Source organism: Gossypium arboreum, chromosome 7 (assembly GCF_025698485.1).
Source record: "Gossypium arboreum isolate Shixiya-1 chromosome 7, ASM2569848v2, whole genome shotgun sequence".
In the NCBI taxonomy this organism is placed as follows: Eukaryota; Viridiplantae; Streptophyta; class Magnoliopsida; order Malvales; family Malvaceae; genus Gossypium; species Gossypium arboreum.
Window position 1 is genome coordinate 102,428,463 of NC_069076.1, and position 18,859 is coordinate 102,447,321.

Genomic DNA, 18,859 nt, shown 5'->3' on the forward strand with positions numbered 1-18,859 from the left:
ATAATGGACACACAACATTAAATTGTTGTGTTATATGAAAGAATATATTAAAAATTAGAGAATTTTGATTCACCAATTTTATTTTTTATAAAGAAAGAGAACAAAGCCTAAAACGAGTAAAAAAACAGCTTAAAATCTCTTCTCTCCACCACTAATTTTATTGTTATTTCATCTTGATTTATGAAAAAAAAGAGAGGTAAAATTGTAAAAGTTTCAAATTATTAAAATGAAGTAAAATCATTTGAAGAAGAGATGATATCGGCCCATACCGACTCAAAATAAATTTTTTTTCATACAAACATTATACTATTTTAGAATGTAAAATTAAATATTCATAAATGCAACCTGTTTATGGGGCGGATTATTTGTTTAAGTCTGAAGATTTATCTAAAATTTGAAAGGGTTCGGGTAAAAATATTAGGCTCGAGAAATAGGTTTAGACAAAAAAATTAGGCCCGTCTGAAATATGGATTGGGTTTGGACTTAAACATTCAAAGCCTGAGCCCGATCTAATCCGTTTTTAAGTTTATAATATTTTATATTTATGTTATTTTTATATATTATGTAATTTATAATACATTAAAAATAAATTTATACTAAATATATAATACTACTCTAATATAAATATTAAGATAATGTTAAGATGACTATATAAAAAATTCAATAAATAAAAATATATTTTTAAGAATTTTAAAAATAAGTTTAAATAAATTTTTATAAATATAAACTAATAATAAAATTTTAAATTTATATTTCGAACAAGTCGAAATTTAGACAAACATGCGTCATAGGTGAGATGTAAAATAAGCATCAAAATTTCACAACAATCCAGACTGTACAGTGCTGAATCCACAGAAGAGAGAATACTGTAATTTAATTTACTCTTTGGATGGGTGGTACCAATTTGGTATATAAAGACAATGAAAATAAAAGGAAGAAAGAGTAAAATCTACAGTACAGTATTTTTCCATTTGCGTCCACTTAGAGCACCGCTAATGAACGCATATTTTTCCATTTGACTGAAAACCTGTCCATATATTTCATTACCCAGAAGCTTACAAAAATAAAATAAAATCCAACTGCTAAATTATATCATCCATTTTCACTCTCTTCCACTCAATCAGATTCCCTTAAACAGCCACCTCAGAAATTTCCTTTAAAAAAGCTACTTCTGGTGCTACACTTACCCACTGACTCCTTCCATATCTACAGTTCACTTCTGCTTCTGCCTGCCTGCCTGCCTGCAATGGCTTCCTACAAACTCTGTGCCCTCTTTCTGCTCTTCACTCTTCTTTTCCACTCAACATTCACCACTGCTTGCAATTCATGCAAACCCAAACCTCCACCATGCCCTCCACCTTCTTGCCCTAAGGACACATTGAAGCTCGGTGTCTGTGCTGACGTGCTTGGACTTGTCAACGTGATTGTTGGAACCCCTCCTTCCAGCAAATGCTGTGCTTTGCTTCAAGGATTGGCTGATTTGGAAGCTGCCCTTTGCCTTTGCACTGCCATTAAAGCCAATCTACTTGGAATCAACCTCAACATCCCAGTTTCTCTTAGTCTAATCCTTAGTGCATGTCAGAAGGAGGTTCCTCCAGGCTTCAAATGTGAATAAAAAAGATATATTATCATGTTGTTGGCTAAAGTTTGGTCTAAGTTACTTTCATTTCTAGTGTTTCTTGTTGGTTTTTCATGTTGGATATTAGGGTTTTTCTTTTGCCATTCAACAATTGTCGTTGTAATATTTGTTCTAGTTCAATAACTAGGCATGTCGGTTCAATTACCTCAGCCTAATGTAATGTTTGATTAATGTTGTTTGTTCTCAATTAATGTCAAGTTTGATTTTGCTTAATTATTATCATTTCTTGAGGCAGAATTTCATGTTTGCGAAAACTCAGTTAATTAATTATCAAATTGGGGGGAGACATTGACTATACCACCAAACTAATTAGGATCTCAATATCAGTATAAATACAAATAATATCTTCTTTTGAAGCTACATAAACAACTTGTAACATGCTTTTTAAGTTGAGGTCCAGCAACAAATAATTTATTATAAATAAATTGGAATTGTTCTCTTCACCATAAATAATTTGCTAAAAGTATCATAGAGGTTATTATATTAAGAGTCGATTGCATTTTGTCCCTTTTATTAAAAAAATGATAAATTAATCCTTGTACATTATATCGAAGAGTCAATTGGTTCTTTTGTTAAAAATTCATTCATTTGTACTGTTATAAAAATTGGCATAATTAACGAAATAACCAAATAATGACATGTGACTTGCCACGAATACCTCATGCTGATATACATGAATCAGTTTTTAAGAATAGAAATGAATGATTTTTTTAACAAAAAGATCAATTTACTTTTTCTTTGAGTAAAGAGAGAAAAACGTAATCCAACTTTCAATACAAAAGTCTTCATGGTACTTTTACCAATAGTTTGCATTTTTCTATTCTTTTCTTATAGCATTATACAAAAAAGTATCTAATATATTTAGTTTTGTAATTGTAATTTTTTTAACAATTATATATGTTTTTTATACAATATTTCAGATTATTTATAATCCTTTCCAACTCATAAATAGAATGATAATGCGCTTCATACATTCAATCCATATTCTCTTATATTAATAATAATATTCATGTTAATCGAGGTAAGATTCAATCAACTTGTAATTGTAAAACTTTAAATAGGCAAGGATTAATGGTTATATGACCATTTAACTTGACAATGAAAGGAAGCTATTTGAGTGGTGGCTACATAGTTTGGAGAGATGCATGTCGATCATAGGTTTTCCGAATACATATGATATATATGGGGACCTTTGTTTCATTATATTAATGTTACATAATGAAATTTTATTTTAATTTTTATAAAATTAATAAAATAATTTACCTTTAGATACAAATGACACAACTTACCTAACATGTCTCACTAAAACTAGTTCCACATATAGGACATATATCATAACTAAAATGGAAATAATCAAGCATATTTACATTATTTATTCGGCACTCTCGTTTGAAGTATTTATTTCTAATTTGGATAAACTTTTTCAATGTTATTAGATAATTTATTTTAAACATTACTTAATTATTATATGTTTATTACAATTTATAAGATTTTTAAAATTAATTTTATTATTATTGTTTTTATAGTAAAATTGTTCTTGTTACCGTTAATTATAATTGTTTTTCATAAATTAATTTGTTTGTTAGTCAAACGTAGCTATTTATTATAATCATTTCAATATAATATGTCAAATCTAAATTTTTTCAATTTAATAATTGACATTTCTATTATTATAATTGTTGAGACACAATGAGTTGAAAGTTATTGAGTAGTACTCAACAATGCCAACCGTAAACTACCACTAAAGTGGTCAAAAACTTGTATTATCTAGTTTGACAATTTAATGAAGAAAATGCTGGACCTGGTTATGTGTTGTTTTATTGAAGATTTTTTTGGTCCATATATGAAAACCAATTTTTGGCATTTGAAGATTGGATTGAATTCGTTTGAATCAATTAAGTCCTTGGAATGTGGAGATATGATCGAGATAGTGCTGTTGATTTTGGAGACTATATCTTCGAGTGACTTTATTTTGATTGTCATTGATGTAATAGCTATTCTCAAATAGTTACTTTATATCCACTTAGATTCTATTTTAGCAAGCCAAAATTGATTTATATTTGGAGGCTTGTATAAGTTTTGTAGGAAAGCTTATTGGGTGCATTCTAATATGTTCATTGTAGAGCTATCTTGTGCGAGAGTGCACACTATTATTGTAAATTTTGTAGAGTATTTACTGCCCAAGTTCTCAAGGGGGATTTGGAGGTGAGCATTCTAGTCTTTAGGTATAATTGTGAGATCTCTGTAATTGAAAAATAATAGAATGTGAATAACTTGTTTTATTGTGGATAAAAGATAGTGGAATTACTCAGTGAGCTAGGCTCTATAGACGTAGGGAATCACTTGTTCTTTGAGTTTTTGTTTGTACAGTTTTCGCAGTACCAAGCCATAGTGGTCACTACAATCTAACACTTCCATTGTAATTTCCATTTTAAACAAACAGACAACTTAAGTTAACAACAATAATCATATCAATATAATATTTCCAAAATTTATAATAAAACATATATTTTTATAATATTAATATAAAAGAAAATAAGTTAAGTATTTTTATTATTCAACTTTCAATATAAATTTATCGGTTGAATATAATTAACTAAATGTAAAACATATAAATACATTCAATAGAGAAGGTAACTCTCTTTTTTGAATATGGGATGTCGATAAGTTACATATGTCTAATTTGGGGACCATAATCGTAATTTAATACTTTTGCACATTAATCTTGATTTCTAATCAGCCCACCATCAATGAGAAATTAATGACTAGAGTATCTACACATATTTGATCCATAATTTATTTAATAACTAAAGCCTAATAAGCCTCAACTATATTAGATCACTTTTAATTTAGGTTAACTTGTTATGATAGTAAATAATAACATGTAATTATTCTTATAATATACATGCGACGTCCATATTATCTAACAATCTCTCACTTGAATCCCATACACACATATATATATATATATATATATATATATATATATAATTATCTTTTAATTACATGTCACTATAAAGCCTTACAAGCACAAAAATTTATTATCATAACCAAAAGGTATTCTGAACATCCATTAATTATGTTAAAATAGATCCAATGCAACTTTCATTACATATATCGTAACTAAATTCATCTATGATCACATATATTAACACAACCAAATGAAATAGATCAAGTATGGATGTGTAGTATAGAAATTATATGTAATGTGATCTAAACATGTCTATTTTCAACTGATCCTCCTTAAACTTTAGTGAGATCAAACATTACTAAAATTAGAGTGTTAATATATCAAATAAACTTTATTTTTGCAGAGAATAACCTTAAAATATCTGCAAACTAAAATAAGTAAAAATTTGTCTATGATAGAAAAGCATATAAATTACAAACTTCCACTAAAATCGAATATCCCTAAATGACATCACACTCATATGAGCAGTGTGCTCATAAAAAAAATCTTGAGTAGTAGACCCTTAGTAAGTGGATCCATAATCATGGAGTTTGTCCCAAAATGCTTTATAGACACCTAACCACTCTGAACTCTTTTTTAACAACCAAGAATTTAAAGTCTATGTGTTTTAAATTTGATTTACTTCAGTTGTTATTAAAATAAAAACAACTACATTTACTGTCTGAATTTGCACCCTAGTGAAAAAAATTTGCACTCATATTCCATCAAAATTAAAGTTATATACTGGATGATCTCTAACTTATCAAATCGCCAAAATGTGAACATGCAATATTTTGTTTATTGAAAATAATATATAAATCGTTTAGATGCTTTCCAAAGATCCATACCCAAATTGCGCAAATATCTACACAACCTTTTGCATTTCCTATTTCCTTAAACTCAAAATCATTTCCTCTCAACAAAGTCGACTTCAAGATTCGAATTTGATCTAAATGAACAAAAAACACGACTTGAACTCAGGCCACACCTAGGGCAATGAACACCTTTTACCATCAGGCCATCATATGGGATTCAATTAAGCCTTCTTTTAAACGTGTATTAATAGATATTTATATATTTAATTTAGGGTGTTTTTGATAAACAAAAAATTTAAGTGCTGAAAAATTAAGTACTGAATTTTTATTGCTAAATTTTATAAGTGTTGATTTTATATTATAAAACTATTTGGTAAATTAGTAAATATAAGTGTTGAATGTAATTATGTTGGTTGATAAAAATAAATATTGATTTTTTAAATTTTAATCTTATTGATATAATATTTTGCATTATTTTAAATAGCTTTGGATGAAATATAAATATATTAATTTGAATATTTCATTTAAGAAAAGATAATTTATTTCAAACTTTTAATAAAATAAAATCAACTTAATACATTAATATTATGTTAAAACTTTAATCAAATGTGGTAAAATACATGTATTACATAAATTTAAAATGTCTATCGAACATTGTGATAACTATTCATTATGTATTAAGGAGCCAATTTAATACTCATGTAATAAATAAGCTTTTCCTTATGTTATTACTAAGTAATTAGATGAGATATAAGTGATAAGCAGTTAACTTATCTACTTATTTTATTCAATATTTTTTTGTTGAAAATTTTAAAATGATTATTAAACACATTTAAAAATAAAATATTAAAATTTAAAATTTTAATGAAATAAAAGAAATCCAATGGTTTATCAAACACTTATAGAAATATAATTATATTATAGATACTTATGGAAATTGATATAGATAAAGATATAAAAAGTTTCTTGACATTTGCTAGATGTTTTGTTTTGATGACATAATAATATGGTAGTATAATAAAAATTAGAAAGCAAAAAGTATGGCCGAAAGGTGAAGAAGGGTTTGATGGTTTGATAAATGGGTTATGAGAGGTGACAACAAGTCCACATGAAGTACTACGTCATGGTTTGACAAGAAACGTTTCATGTTTATTGTCGCAATCCCCAAGAGCTGGAATCCATTTGATAGGGGGGAAAAAATCACAGCACCTTTTCTTCGTATTTATATTTTAGATCACGCGTTGTTTTTTTTTTTTTTTATAAAATGTGAATAGTTCATTCAATTGTAAGTTGATTTATTTTAGATACAATCGGCTATGTCATTTTATTTTATTGGGTTATAATACCAAATCTTATTATTTGGTGAATTATAAAAAAAAAACTTTAATTTAAATCTATGCTACACTTAGAACAATAAATACCTTGACAATTAAGTCATCGTATGAGGTTTAGAATTAAAATTACTTAAAACATATCATTTACATGAGTCAAACGTAATTATAATTGTAAGTGACAAACCAATAAAATTCATCATATTTGCTTGGTATTTTTTTTATAAAAATTGTTGGGGAATTTTTAACAACACTTCAATGATAACAAAATATGGAAAATTAAGTCAAACAAAGATGTTATAAAGACTTTCAATATGATTGAACTTTCTAAATTTGAAGAGATTTGAACTCAAAAAGATGTTCGTATCAAGAATATCTCTATCACTTTATTCTATATTGAAAGTTTAGTTGTAGGTTATTTTCAAGGAATTAGATGTTTACATTGATTGTATTTGCGCAACCCATTAAAGATCTATTTAATAAAAAGGCTTATTCGTGTGAGACCTATTTCAGTGCAGAACTGTTATAAGTAAAATATTCTTGTTCAATTTACAACTAAGTTATCAAGAAAAAAGTCTTAGTAAAGAGACTTAAACCTAGATATAAAAAATTTTCGATTTGTGTAACGAGTTAATTTCCAATTTTATAATTGTTGGTAAGTAAAGTTGAATTTCTAACTTTTAAAAATTCAGAAGGCAAAATCAGTCAACTTTTTAAAATTCAATATTTTATTTTATTAATACATGTAATGACCAATTTTGGCCCGGGCTCGCTAAAACCCCAATCACATATATACATATAAAATATATACAAATAAATATATAAATAAAATAAGGTCCATTTAGTTAGTGACCTATTACAAGCCCAAACAGCCCACTAAAATTAATACCCTAGCCCATTTACAAAACAGTCCAAAGCTTCAAGGCCTAATGTCTAAACGGAGAAACCCTAGCAGCTTTCCCCTTTGCGCCGTAGCAGCCCCCCGCAAACTCCAGGCGCCATACAACCCCTCCAGCAACCACGTCAACAGCCCTCGTACACCAGCACAGTCTCCGTACGATGCCAACGCACCCTATATATACCTACAAGAAGGACAAACACAACGTCAAATACAAACAAAAATGGCAGAACAACAAATGGAAGGGAACGAGAATTGTATTTGGAATTTATTTTCCATTTTTTCTTTCTTTTTTCTCTTCGGCTATAAAAGTGAAGCAGCGAATCAGTTGTAAAAAGAAAAAAAAGGAAAAAATATACAGAGATTGAATACAAAGATCAGAGGTGATTTCATACTTTTCGCTTTTTTCTTCCGATTTTTTATTTTCTTCTTAATTTACTCATTGTTATTACATACAACTAAAAACCGATGAAAGCCACAAATATTTCTGCTATGCGGATATAATGGCGAGAGGTCAAGTAGCATTTTACTTTACAAATCTGCATCCATTTTTAAAAAAAAAAATAATGAGAGATTCGAATATTTCATTCAAACAAAGAAGGAGAGGAGAAAGATACTTACTAAACCCTTTTAAAACTTGTTCAAGTGTCTTCAACAGGGAAAACGGGTACTTTTTGCATGTAGATGGTCACCAAAGTAATGGTGATTCGGCTGCCAAAAAAACCAAGAAACTTAGTTCCCAGGCTGTGTTTCTCGGCTACAATTGGGACTATGTTTTAGGGAAGAAGCAGAAAGAAAAAGGGTCTTAAATGACTTAATTTTGAAACGGTGCCGTATGAGAGGAGGGGAGAACCCACGCCTCAACCCGTTTGGGAACCCAGGACTGTGCTAAAGCGCCTAAAAAGGCATATTTATGTAGAAAGCCCTTCCCAATCACGCTGCATTACTATTAACTCTTTTTTGCGCCTAATTGGTTTTGTTTTCTTAAAAATCTTCCCTAAAGTTTTACTTAATGTTGCATTTTAGCCCATGTTTCCATGCAGGTTTCAGGATCGGGGATAATTGCAATATTAATCCCTGTGAATTCATGCATGTTAAATGTGGATCCATTTATTATTTGCAACATGTTTTCATTATGGAGTATTCGTTATTTCTACTTTAAATTTTTTTTTTTAAATAATTCATTAGATTTCAGTTATAGTTTTGGATTTGAGTTTATTTATTTTGTATATTTTGAGTTGTTTTATTAATATGTCAATATTTATTTATTTTGTATTATTGATTATTGTTTTTTCTTTATATTATTTGCAATGTTCATATTAATTGTTTCATTTGTTATTGGCTATTTATTTGTTGTAAATTAAGGTAATTGAATTTTCATATTGCTGTACATCATTTTATATAATATTTTATGTGTTAATATAGAACATTATTAACATTAAATTATTATGCACATATTTAACCTTTTTGTGTGTCCACATGATATATATATGTATTTGTTTTCTAAAATAAAATCATACGTTATATACATTAATTAAATTTTAACTATACATATACAAAAATTATTAGTATATATAATTTAAGTACATTTTAAACATTGGTATTTTTATACATATAATTTCTCTTAGATTTATTCACATATTTTATACATTTTCTTATTCAAAAGGAAAATCCCACACATTTTGTGTATTATTTAAGTTATTATTAAACATATATTTAGAACTTATATTTAATTTTTATTCATTATTAAAGCTAAGATATTCTTATACATATATTTTTTAAATAAACTCATATAATTGTGTTTTTTTATATAAGTCGTGTTTAATTCTATAATTCATATTTTAATTGAATGATATCTTGACATACAATTATTTCTAACATTTCTTCACATGTATATGGTACATATTAAATTATTTTACTATGGTATACTTTATTATTTTCATATAACTTTATATAAATATTTTTCTATATGTATACCCTATTTTTTTTAAAGCTTGTTAACCCACGTTTTAAGTACCATTTTATTCGTCGTTACTTTAGAATGGTTTTATGCCATATTGCTTCTTTAATTTGCATTTTGTTTCGTATATCTAATGTTAATCATTTTATTTCCCATGTATGTTATCGTGGCATTATCCATTTATTCATTGTTTCATAGTAGCTATTCTCCATGTATTATTGCGATCAGATTACGTTTTTAAGTTAGCTAGTTTTTGATTATTAGTACGTTAGTTGATCACATCTCGTACATGTATATTACCTCACTCATTGTCTTCCGTTTGGTTTTCGAAATGTGGTTTTATAAAATTCAAATCTTTATAATCAATTTCGTCTCATTTCAAAATGCATTAATATGTTTTAAGCTAGTTTTATAAGTATCCATTTAAAACAATTTTCTTTAAAACGAAGGTGAAATCCGATATTTGGCAATCTGCGGAATAGTGCCCTAACGTGTTGGGTGGCAATTTCGCGTTTGTGCAAAATAATCGAATGTCCCTTCAAGATTTCCCTCATGCCTTTTAAAAGAATTCTTTAAAACGAAGGCGAAATTCGATATTTTGCAATTCGCGGAATAGTGCCTTAACGTGTTGGGTTGCAATTTCGCGTTTGCTTAAAATGATTGAGTATCCGTTCAAAAATTCATTCATATATTTTAAAAAATTATTTAAAACGAAAGCGATATTCGGCATTTGACAATTCGAGAATCATACTCTATCGTGCTGGGTTGTGATTTCTCGTTTGTTCAGAACGATCGAATATTCTTTTGTATTCTCACTCATGTTTTAAAAAAAATATATAAATACTTAAAAACGAAGATGATATTTGATATTTGGCGTTTTGAGAATCGAGCCCTATCGTGCTGGGTTGCGCTTTTTCATTTGCCCGAAATAATCGAATATCTCCTCAGAATTTCACGCGTATTTTATGAAGTAAGGCAATGGTCAATATTCGAAAATTCGAGGAATCGTACCCTACTGTGCTGGGTTTTAATTTTTCGTTGGACCAAACAGTTGGGCATCCCTTTGTTAATTTCAAAATTGTAGGCTTTCGGACGTCGAAACAAGAAGATTTTGGTAACCCGCTCGGTTATTTAAACGTTATTGATAAGAACCACATTTCAAAAACATTTTTTATCTTAGACCTAAGGACAGTATTTAATCGATTTGGTACCAATTTTGGGCGTAGTGAGGGTGCTAATCCTTCCTCATTCGTAACCGACTCCCGAGCCCATTTTCTCATATTTTCATAGACCAAAATCGTTATTCTAGTAAACCAAAACATTTTATTAAAATAACCAAATCCTTAGGTGACCCGATCACACCAAAACAAAAGATCGGTGGCGACTCCATATTTCTATTTCCCAAATAGTTGATTCTCCCGTTTTTTTATTAAAACAAAAATTTTGAAATTTAAAATTTTTAATTCGAGGGATGGTTTCGACAGCTTGGCGACTCCGCTGGGGACTTGAGAGTCGAGCCGTGAAAATTGATTATTTACTGTCCTTTTGTCAAAAACCGAAAATGTATTTTAAAAATCATGTATCTTTCGATTGCATTCGATTGTATGATTGTTTTGGTGCGGGTCTTGTATAATAGTATTGCATTTCATTGCATGACCACCGTGGTCACACCTTCTAAGTGGGAGTAAGAAACTACGCTTTCGTGAGGTTTTCACCTCCGCATGGGCTAGTGGATTGCTTCCGGGGTACATTCGTACCTATGATTTCGTGAGATTTTCATCTCCGCATGGTCATAGGGAAATGTATCCTCCCGAACCGAACTCGATCTATATGAGCCTATAATGGGTGAGGATTGAGGAATCTGCTGGTTCGGGTACCTCTTTTCCTAGAACTAAACCACATATAGTGAACCTTAGGAGCTATCATTGGGTGAAGCCGCGTCGAGCCTTGGTACTTACCTGTATATGCGTTATAATCACCGTTTATGTGCTTGCATTCTATCGCTATTATTTGATACTAACCGATGTTTTGTTTTGATTGTCTTTTTTGCATGACATTGCATACTAAAGGAGACGTTAATCTACATTCAACTACTAAGTTAGAAAATTTGACATGGAGAATGAATTTCTTAGTAAAGTCGAGGATAATACGGTCGTTCGTGCTTGGTCAGAAAGGCTACAATCTGAGAGAGGGGATAGCTTAGCAGAAGGGCATGTATCGGAGCTACGGATTTCACTCGCGTCAATGTAGTACAGAATGAGCTGCAAGAGTTGAGAGACATTTGGGCTAGTTGGGATGAAAGGATCAAGCAGTTGTTTTACCAAAGTTATGGTGATATATCCTACCTGCTAGATATTAGAGTGGATAAGCATTTGTTCCGAGCCTTGGTGCAGTTTTGGAATTCCACATATAAGTGTTTCACTTTTGGAGAAGTGGATTTGGTACCTACTATAGAGGAATACACTACGCTGCTTAGGTGTCCAAAGATTCAGGTCCGGAAGACTTATGCTCGGGTTTTTAGTAGTCAGGCTTTCGTGAAGAAACTGATGAGCATTTCTGGGATGAGCGAGCCTTGGGTCACAGCTCGGATTCAGCAAAAAGGAGATAGCAAATGTGTCCCTTGGGAGAATTTGTGAGATTTGATCTTGACTCATCCGGACGAAAGAAAGAGGGTCGATATATTTGCCTTAAGCATCTACGGATTAGCGATCTTTCCTAAGGCTTTGAGGCACGTGGACAAGGCGGTCATCGACTTGTTCGATCGCCTTGAGAAGGGAATCACTCCAGTACCTGCAATATTGGCAGAAACTTTTAGATCTTTGAGCTCATGTCGAAAGACGGGCGAGGGGCGATTTATTGGATGTGCTCAACTATTGATGGTATGGTTTCATGGGCACTTTTGGAAGGTAGACAAGGTTTCCTACCGAGTCTTTTCCAAAAGTTATTCCCCTTTGAAGAAAGAAGCAGCTATACAGAGGAGAGAGGACATCTCGGAGGAGAAATGGATGGATATTTTTCAAAACCTCGAGGAGGGGGATATCGTATGGAGAGCTTATTGGATGGTCCCTGACGAGATCATGTATCGATGTGGTAACTTCGATTGGGTGCCACTGTTAGGAATCTGGGGAGCTACCGGGTATACTCCGTTGATAGCCTTGAGGCAATACAAGTCGAGGCAGTTTGTACCCATGACCTACGGACTTGCTCAGAGTGAATTCTCTTTTAAGGGTGCTCATTATAAAAAGAGAGTTCAGGAGTTATCGGATGCTTGGAAGCAAACTTGTTGGATGAAAAGGTTAGCCGTCAGTTCCATGGTAACTCCCGAGTACAGTGAGTGGTTTAAGAAGAGGATTAATGACAATATTCCTAGGCCAAACTTAGAGAGTGCTCGACCTATCGGGGAACAATTACAAGTCGCCCCATCAGAATTGGAAATTATAAAGCAAGATTTCGAGAAAAAGAGTTTGGAGCTTGGGAAAAAGATGGAGCAATTAGAAGAAGAAAAGATGCACTTAAGGTTAGATGCCAATGTTCAGAGGTCAGAGGCTGAGAAGTGGAGAAAAGGAAAAACCAAGACCGAAGAAGGTCTAGACAGTTTGAAAATGGACTACAAGAAGTTACGCCTATCTATGAGGACTGCGGGCTTAGGTAAGACTTTCGAACAATGGCGCCATGAAATTCGAGAAGAAAAGGCTAATACCAACCGGTGGGAAAGGAAATTTCGAGAAACTCAGGCACGAAACGAAGATTTTGAGAAGAGTCTGTCGGAAAGTAGAAACGAGCAAGGTAAATTAAGGGCTAGAGTAACAGAACTCGAGAAGTCTCTGCATCAGTACCGAAATCGTAACACCGCAATAGAGCTGAGGGCAAGTTTGAGCAAGATAGAAGAAATGAAATGAAGAATAGGAGAGTTAGAGGCATCACTGCAGAACTGTGATATGCGGATCCAGTTTTTCGAGGCAAACGAGGATCGTTGGAAAGAGCAGCTTCACCATATGTAAGACCAAGTCAGAAATAAAGATTATCTTATGGGGGAAGCCATAACCCAGATTCGGGAGGTAGCCGACTACTTGCAGACTTTAGCGGTTCAGGCGGACACACTGAACGTGAAATATGAGTTAGAGTCGGATCGCGGACAAGAGCTGGCCTCGTTGCTTAAAAAAATTAGGACTTTAAATGTTAGAGCGAAATTTTATTTGTAACTCGACTTTATGTAAAAGATGTTATTTTCAAGTAAAACTTTCTAAGGGCAATTGAATCAAAAAATTGATGCCTCCTTTGCATTCATGCATTTGCATTTGCATCATATCATTATGCATAAAAAGCCATAAAAGTTTTCTAATTAATTAATTAAAAATTATTTCAGTAACCTGGAAACCAACGAAAACCAACCAACCATACACCCCTACGGTACAAGAAAAAAATCAATGGATAAGAAACTCGAGAAATTGGAACAGATGCAAAAAGAAATACAAGAACAAATGCAGTTTCAGATGCAAGAGCAACTAGCCAAGATTCAGCGAGAGATGAAAGAGCAAATGATGGAGTCCTAGAGGGAAATGATGAGTCAGTTATCCCAGCTGCTGTTGGGAGGAACGGATAAGGGAAAGGGCCCTATGGACAAAGTTGAAGAAACTAACGAGGATCCTCAATACCCCCCAGGTTTCACTCCGACGCATGTACTGATGAAGCCCGAGATTAATTTATCGAAACCATCTGTCACGATCATGCCCCAGCAGGTTCAGGCTGGAGCTTCAGTGCCGATAAATTTCCAAACCGGCTCAGGGTCTAACTTTGTCAACAACCCAAACTATCCGTCCGTTCCCGACTTGGATGAAATTGCCGAAGAGGAAAAGGCGAGGATGAATTCGCAAAAACAATTGGAAGAACGATGCAGATGGCTTGAGGAAAAATTCAAAGCCATGGAAAGCACGGATCATCATCAAGGGATTGATGCCAAGGACCTGAGTTTGGTCCCAGATTTAGTCCTTCCCCCCAGATTCAAAATGCCCGAATTTGAGAAATACAATGGAACGAGCTGCCCTGAAGCCCACATCACTATGTTCTGCAGGCGAATGACGGGATATGTTAACAATGATCAGTTATTAATCCATTGCTTTCAAGATAGTCAGTCGTATGCGTCTAAGTGGTACAACCAATTAAGTCGCTCTAAGATTAACTCGTGGAAGGACCTGGCCCAGGCCTTTATGAAGCAATACAATCACGTGACAGACATGAACCCTGATAGAATCACTCTCCAGAATATGGAAAAAAAATCAAATGAAAGCTTCAGGCAGTATGCACAAAGATGGAGGGAGGTGGCCATACAAGTTCAGCCACCACTTCTAGAAAAGGAGACAACGATGCTCTTTATTAATACCTTGAAGGCTCTTTTTATCACTCATATATTGGGAAGCGCCACCAAGAGCTTCTCTGATATAGTAATGATGGGAGAAATGATCGAAAATGCTGTAAGGAGCGGCAAGATAGAAGCCGGTAAAAGTACCAGAAAGTCGGTCCCAAGGAAAAGAGACAATGAAGTGAACAACACAAGCACATCTAGCAAAGGTCAGCCTAAGTCATTCACCGTAAATCAACCTAAGGCAGTGACCACCAATCAGTAAAACTCTGTAAGACAAGAATCCAACGCAAGGGAGAATACAGAAAGACCACAATTCACCCCTATACCCATGACGTATAGGGAGTTGTACCAGAACCTGTTCAACACTCATGTGGTCTCCACTTTCTACCTGAAGCCACTGCAGCCCCCGTATCCCAAATGGTATGACGCAAACGCCCAATGTGAGTACCACGCGGAAATTGCTGGACACTTTATCGAAAACTGCGCAGCGTTTAAAAAATTAGTTAAAAGACTTATTGAGATGGGGATCGTGAGATTTGACGACCCAGCTACATCCAATATAGCGGGAAACCCGCTCTCCAATCATACTGACCAAGGAGTGAATGGGATATGTAAAAGGCTTGAATAAGAAGACCAAGTATGAGGTTGCGGAAGTCAGGACTCCGTTGAGGCGAGTATGGATGAAGATGGTCAAGAGAGGATTGATCGCGTTGGATTCGAGGGAAGACCCTGAAGAAGAGAGAAATTACTGTGAGTTTCACGATGAAGTGGGGCATGAAATCCAAGGTTGCGTGGAGTTCAAGGCCCTAATACAAAACATGATGAACAATAAAGAAATTGAATTTTATGAAGAAGCCAAAAACCCCGTAGTGGGAGATATATGCGCATCAGAGGGAGAATCGACGGCACAAAACCGAACACCTAACTATCCTGTGGTGATCATTTCGAGACCTAAAAATAATAAATCTGGAGTACAAATGCCACCGAGGGTCATAATCCACAGACCTGCAGTCTTCCCTTACAAAGACAGTAAAAAGATCCCATGGAATTATGATTGCAATGTGATGACGCCGGGAAAGGAGAGCCCGATTGACGCTTTAAGAGGGGATCAGGATAAGGGATCCTATACACGTAGCGGGAGACGTTACGATACGGCGAATGAGGAGGCACAACCCACAAAAGGAAAAGCCTAGATGGTCGAGGAAATGAAAGGAAAAGCAACCAAACCTGTTAACGAGCCAGGTAACAAAGAGGAGGCCAAGGAGTTTTTAAAATTCTTAAAACATAGCGAATACAGTATGGTGGAACAGCTACGCAAACAACCAGCCCGCATTTCAGTGCTGGCCTTGCTTCTGAGCTCGGAAGTCCATCATAGCGCGCTAATGAAGGTCTTGAATGAAACATATGTTCCCAATGATATCTCCGTTAACAAGTTGGACCGCTTGGTTAACAACATCAGTGCCGATAACTATATCTTCTTTAATGACGATGAGATACCACCTGGGGGCATGGGGTCGACTAAAGCTCTGCATATCACCACACGCTGTAAAGGGTATACGCTGCCAGGCGTACTAATTGACAATGGATCTGCCCTGAACGTCTTGCTAGGCGTACTAATTTTGGCCCGGACCCGCTAAAACCCCAATCACATATATACATATAAAATATCTACAAATAAATAAATAAATAAAATAAGGTCCATTTAGTTAGTGACCTATTACAAGCCCAAACAGCCCACTAAAATTAATACCCTAGCCCATTTACAAAACAGTCCAAAGCTTCAAGGCCCAATAGGCCCAATGTCTAAACCGAGAAACCCTAGCAGCTTTCCCCTTTGCGCCGTAGCAGCCCCCCGCAACCTCCAGGTGTCGTACAACGCCTCCAGCAACCACGTCAACAGCCCTCGTACACCAGCACAGTTTCCGTACGATGCCAACGCATCCTATACCTGCAAGAAGGACAAACACAACGGCAAATACAAACAAAAATGGCAGAACAACAAATGGAAGGGAACGGGAATTGTATTTGGAATTTATTTTCCATTTTTTCTTTCTTTTTTCTCTTCGGCTATAAAAGCGAAGTAGCGAACCAGTTGTAAAAAGAAAAAAAAAAGGAAAAAATATACAGAGATTGAATACAAAGATCAGAGGTGATTTCATACTTTTCGCTTTTTTCTTCCAATTTTTTATTTTCTTCTTAATTTACTCATTGTTATTACATACAACTAAAAACTGATGAAAGCCACAAATATTTCTGCTATGCGGATATAATGGCGAGAGGTCAAGTAGCATGTTACTTTACAAATCTGCTTCCATTTAAAAAAAAATAATAATGAGAGATTCGAATATTTCATTCAAACAAAGAAGGAGAGGAGAAAGATACTTACTAAACCCTTTTAAAACTTGTTCAAGTGTCTTCAACAGGGAAAATGGGTACTTTTTGCATGCAGATGGTCACCAAAGTAATGGTGATTCGGCTGTCAAAAAAACCAAGAAACTTAGTTCCCAGGCTGTGTTTCTCGGCTACAATTGGGACTGTGTTTTAGGGAAGAAGCAGAAAGAAAAAGGGTCTTAAATGACCTAATTTTGAAACGGTGCCGTATGAGAGGAGGGGAGAACCCGCGCCTCAACCCGTTTGGGAACCCAGGACTGTGCTAAAGCGCCTAAAATGGCATATTTATGTAGCAAGCCCTTCCCAATCACGCTGCATTACTATTAACTCCTTTTTGCGCCTAATTGGTTTTGTTTTCTTAAAAATCTTCCCTAAAGTTTTACTTAATGTTGCATTTTAGCCCATGTTTCCATGCAGGTTTCAGGATCGGGGATAATTGCAATATTAATCCCTGTGAATTCATGCATGTTAAATGTGGATCCATTTATTATTTGCAACATGTTTTCATTATGGAGTATTCGTTATTTCTACTTTAAATTTTTTTTTAAATAATTCATTAGATTTCAGTTATAGTTTTGGATTTGAGTTTATTTATTTTGTATATTTTGAGTTGTTTTATTAATATGTCAATATTTATTTATTTTGTATTATTGATTATTGTTTTTTTCTTTATATTATTTGCAATGTTCATATTAATTGTTTCATTTGTTATTGGTTATTTATTTGTTGTAAATTAAGGTAATTGAATTTTCATATTGCTGTACATCATTTTATATAATATTTTATGTGTTAATATACGTGTATATACTTCATAATAATTGGTTTTATTCCATGAACATTATTAACATTAAATTATTATGCACATATTTAACCTTTTTGTGTGTCCACATGATATATATATGTATTTGTTTTCTAAAATAAAATCATACGTTATATACATTAATTAAATTTTAACTATACATATACAAAAATTATTAGTATATATAGTTTAAGTACATTTTAAACATTGGTATTTTTATACATATAATTTCTCTTAGATTTATTCACATATTTTATACATTTTCTTATTCAAAAGGAAAATCCCACACATTTGTGTATTATTTAAGTTATTATTAAACATATATTTAGAACTTATATTTAATTTTATTCATTATTAAAGCTAAGATATTCTTATACATATATTTTTTAAGTAAACTCATATAATTGTGTTTTTTTATATAAGTTGTGTTTAATTCTATAATTCATATTTTAATTGAATGATATCTTGACATACAATTATTTCTAACATTTCTTCACATGTATATGGTACATATTAAATTGTTTTACTATGGTATACTTTATTATTTTCATATAACTTTATATAAATATTTTTCTATATGTATATCCTTATTTTTTTTAAAGCTTGTCAACCCACGTTTTAAGTACCATTTTATTCGTCGTTACTTTAGAATGGTTTTATGCCATATTGCTTCTTTAATTTGCATTTTGTTTCAGATATCTAATGTTAATCATT

At 32.9% G+C, this 18,859-nt stretch overlaps 1 protein-coding gene across 1 annotated transcript; it reads left to right on the plus strand.

Moving 5' to 3' along the window:
* The first annotated feature begins 949 nt into the window (after window positions 1-949).
* On the plus strand, window positions 950-1,852 carry LOC128295514 (14 kDa proline-rich protein DC2.15-like). Its single transcript, XM_053031167.1, has one exon. It carries the CDS (start codon window positions 1,247-1,249, stop codon window positions 1,613-1,615), a length of 369 nt encoding a protein of 122 aa, XP_052887127.1. The 5' UTR covers window positions 950-1,246; the 3' UTR covers window positions 1,616-1,852.
* Window positions 1,853-18,859: the final 17,007 nt, after the last annotated feature.

Bases quoted from the DNA above. Each gene is read 5' to 3' on its own strand.
- LOC128295514 (XM_053031167.1), top strand. From the start codon at position 1,247: ATGGCTTCCTACAAACTCTGTGCCCTCTTTCTGCTCTTCACTCTTCTT.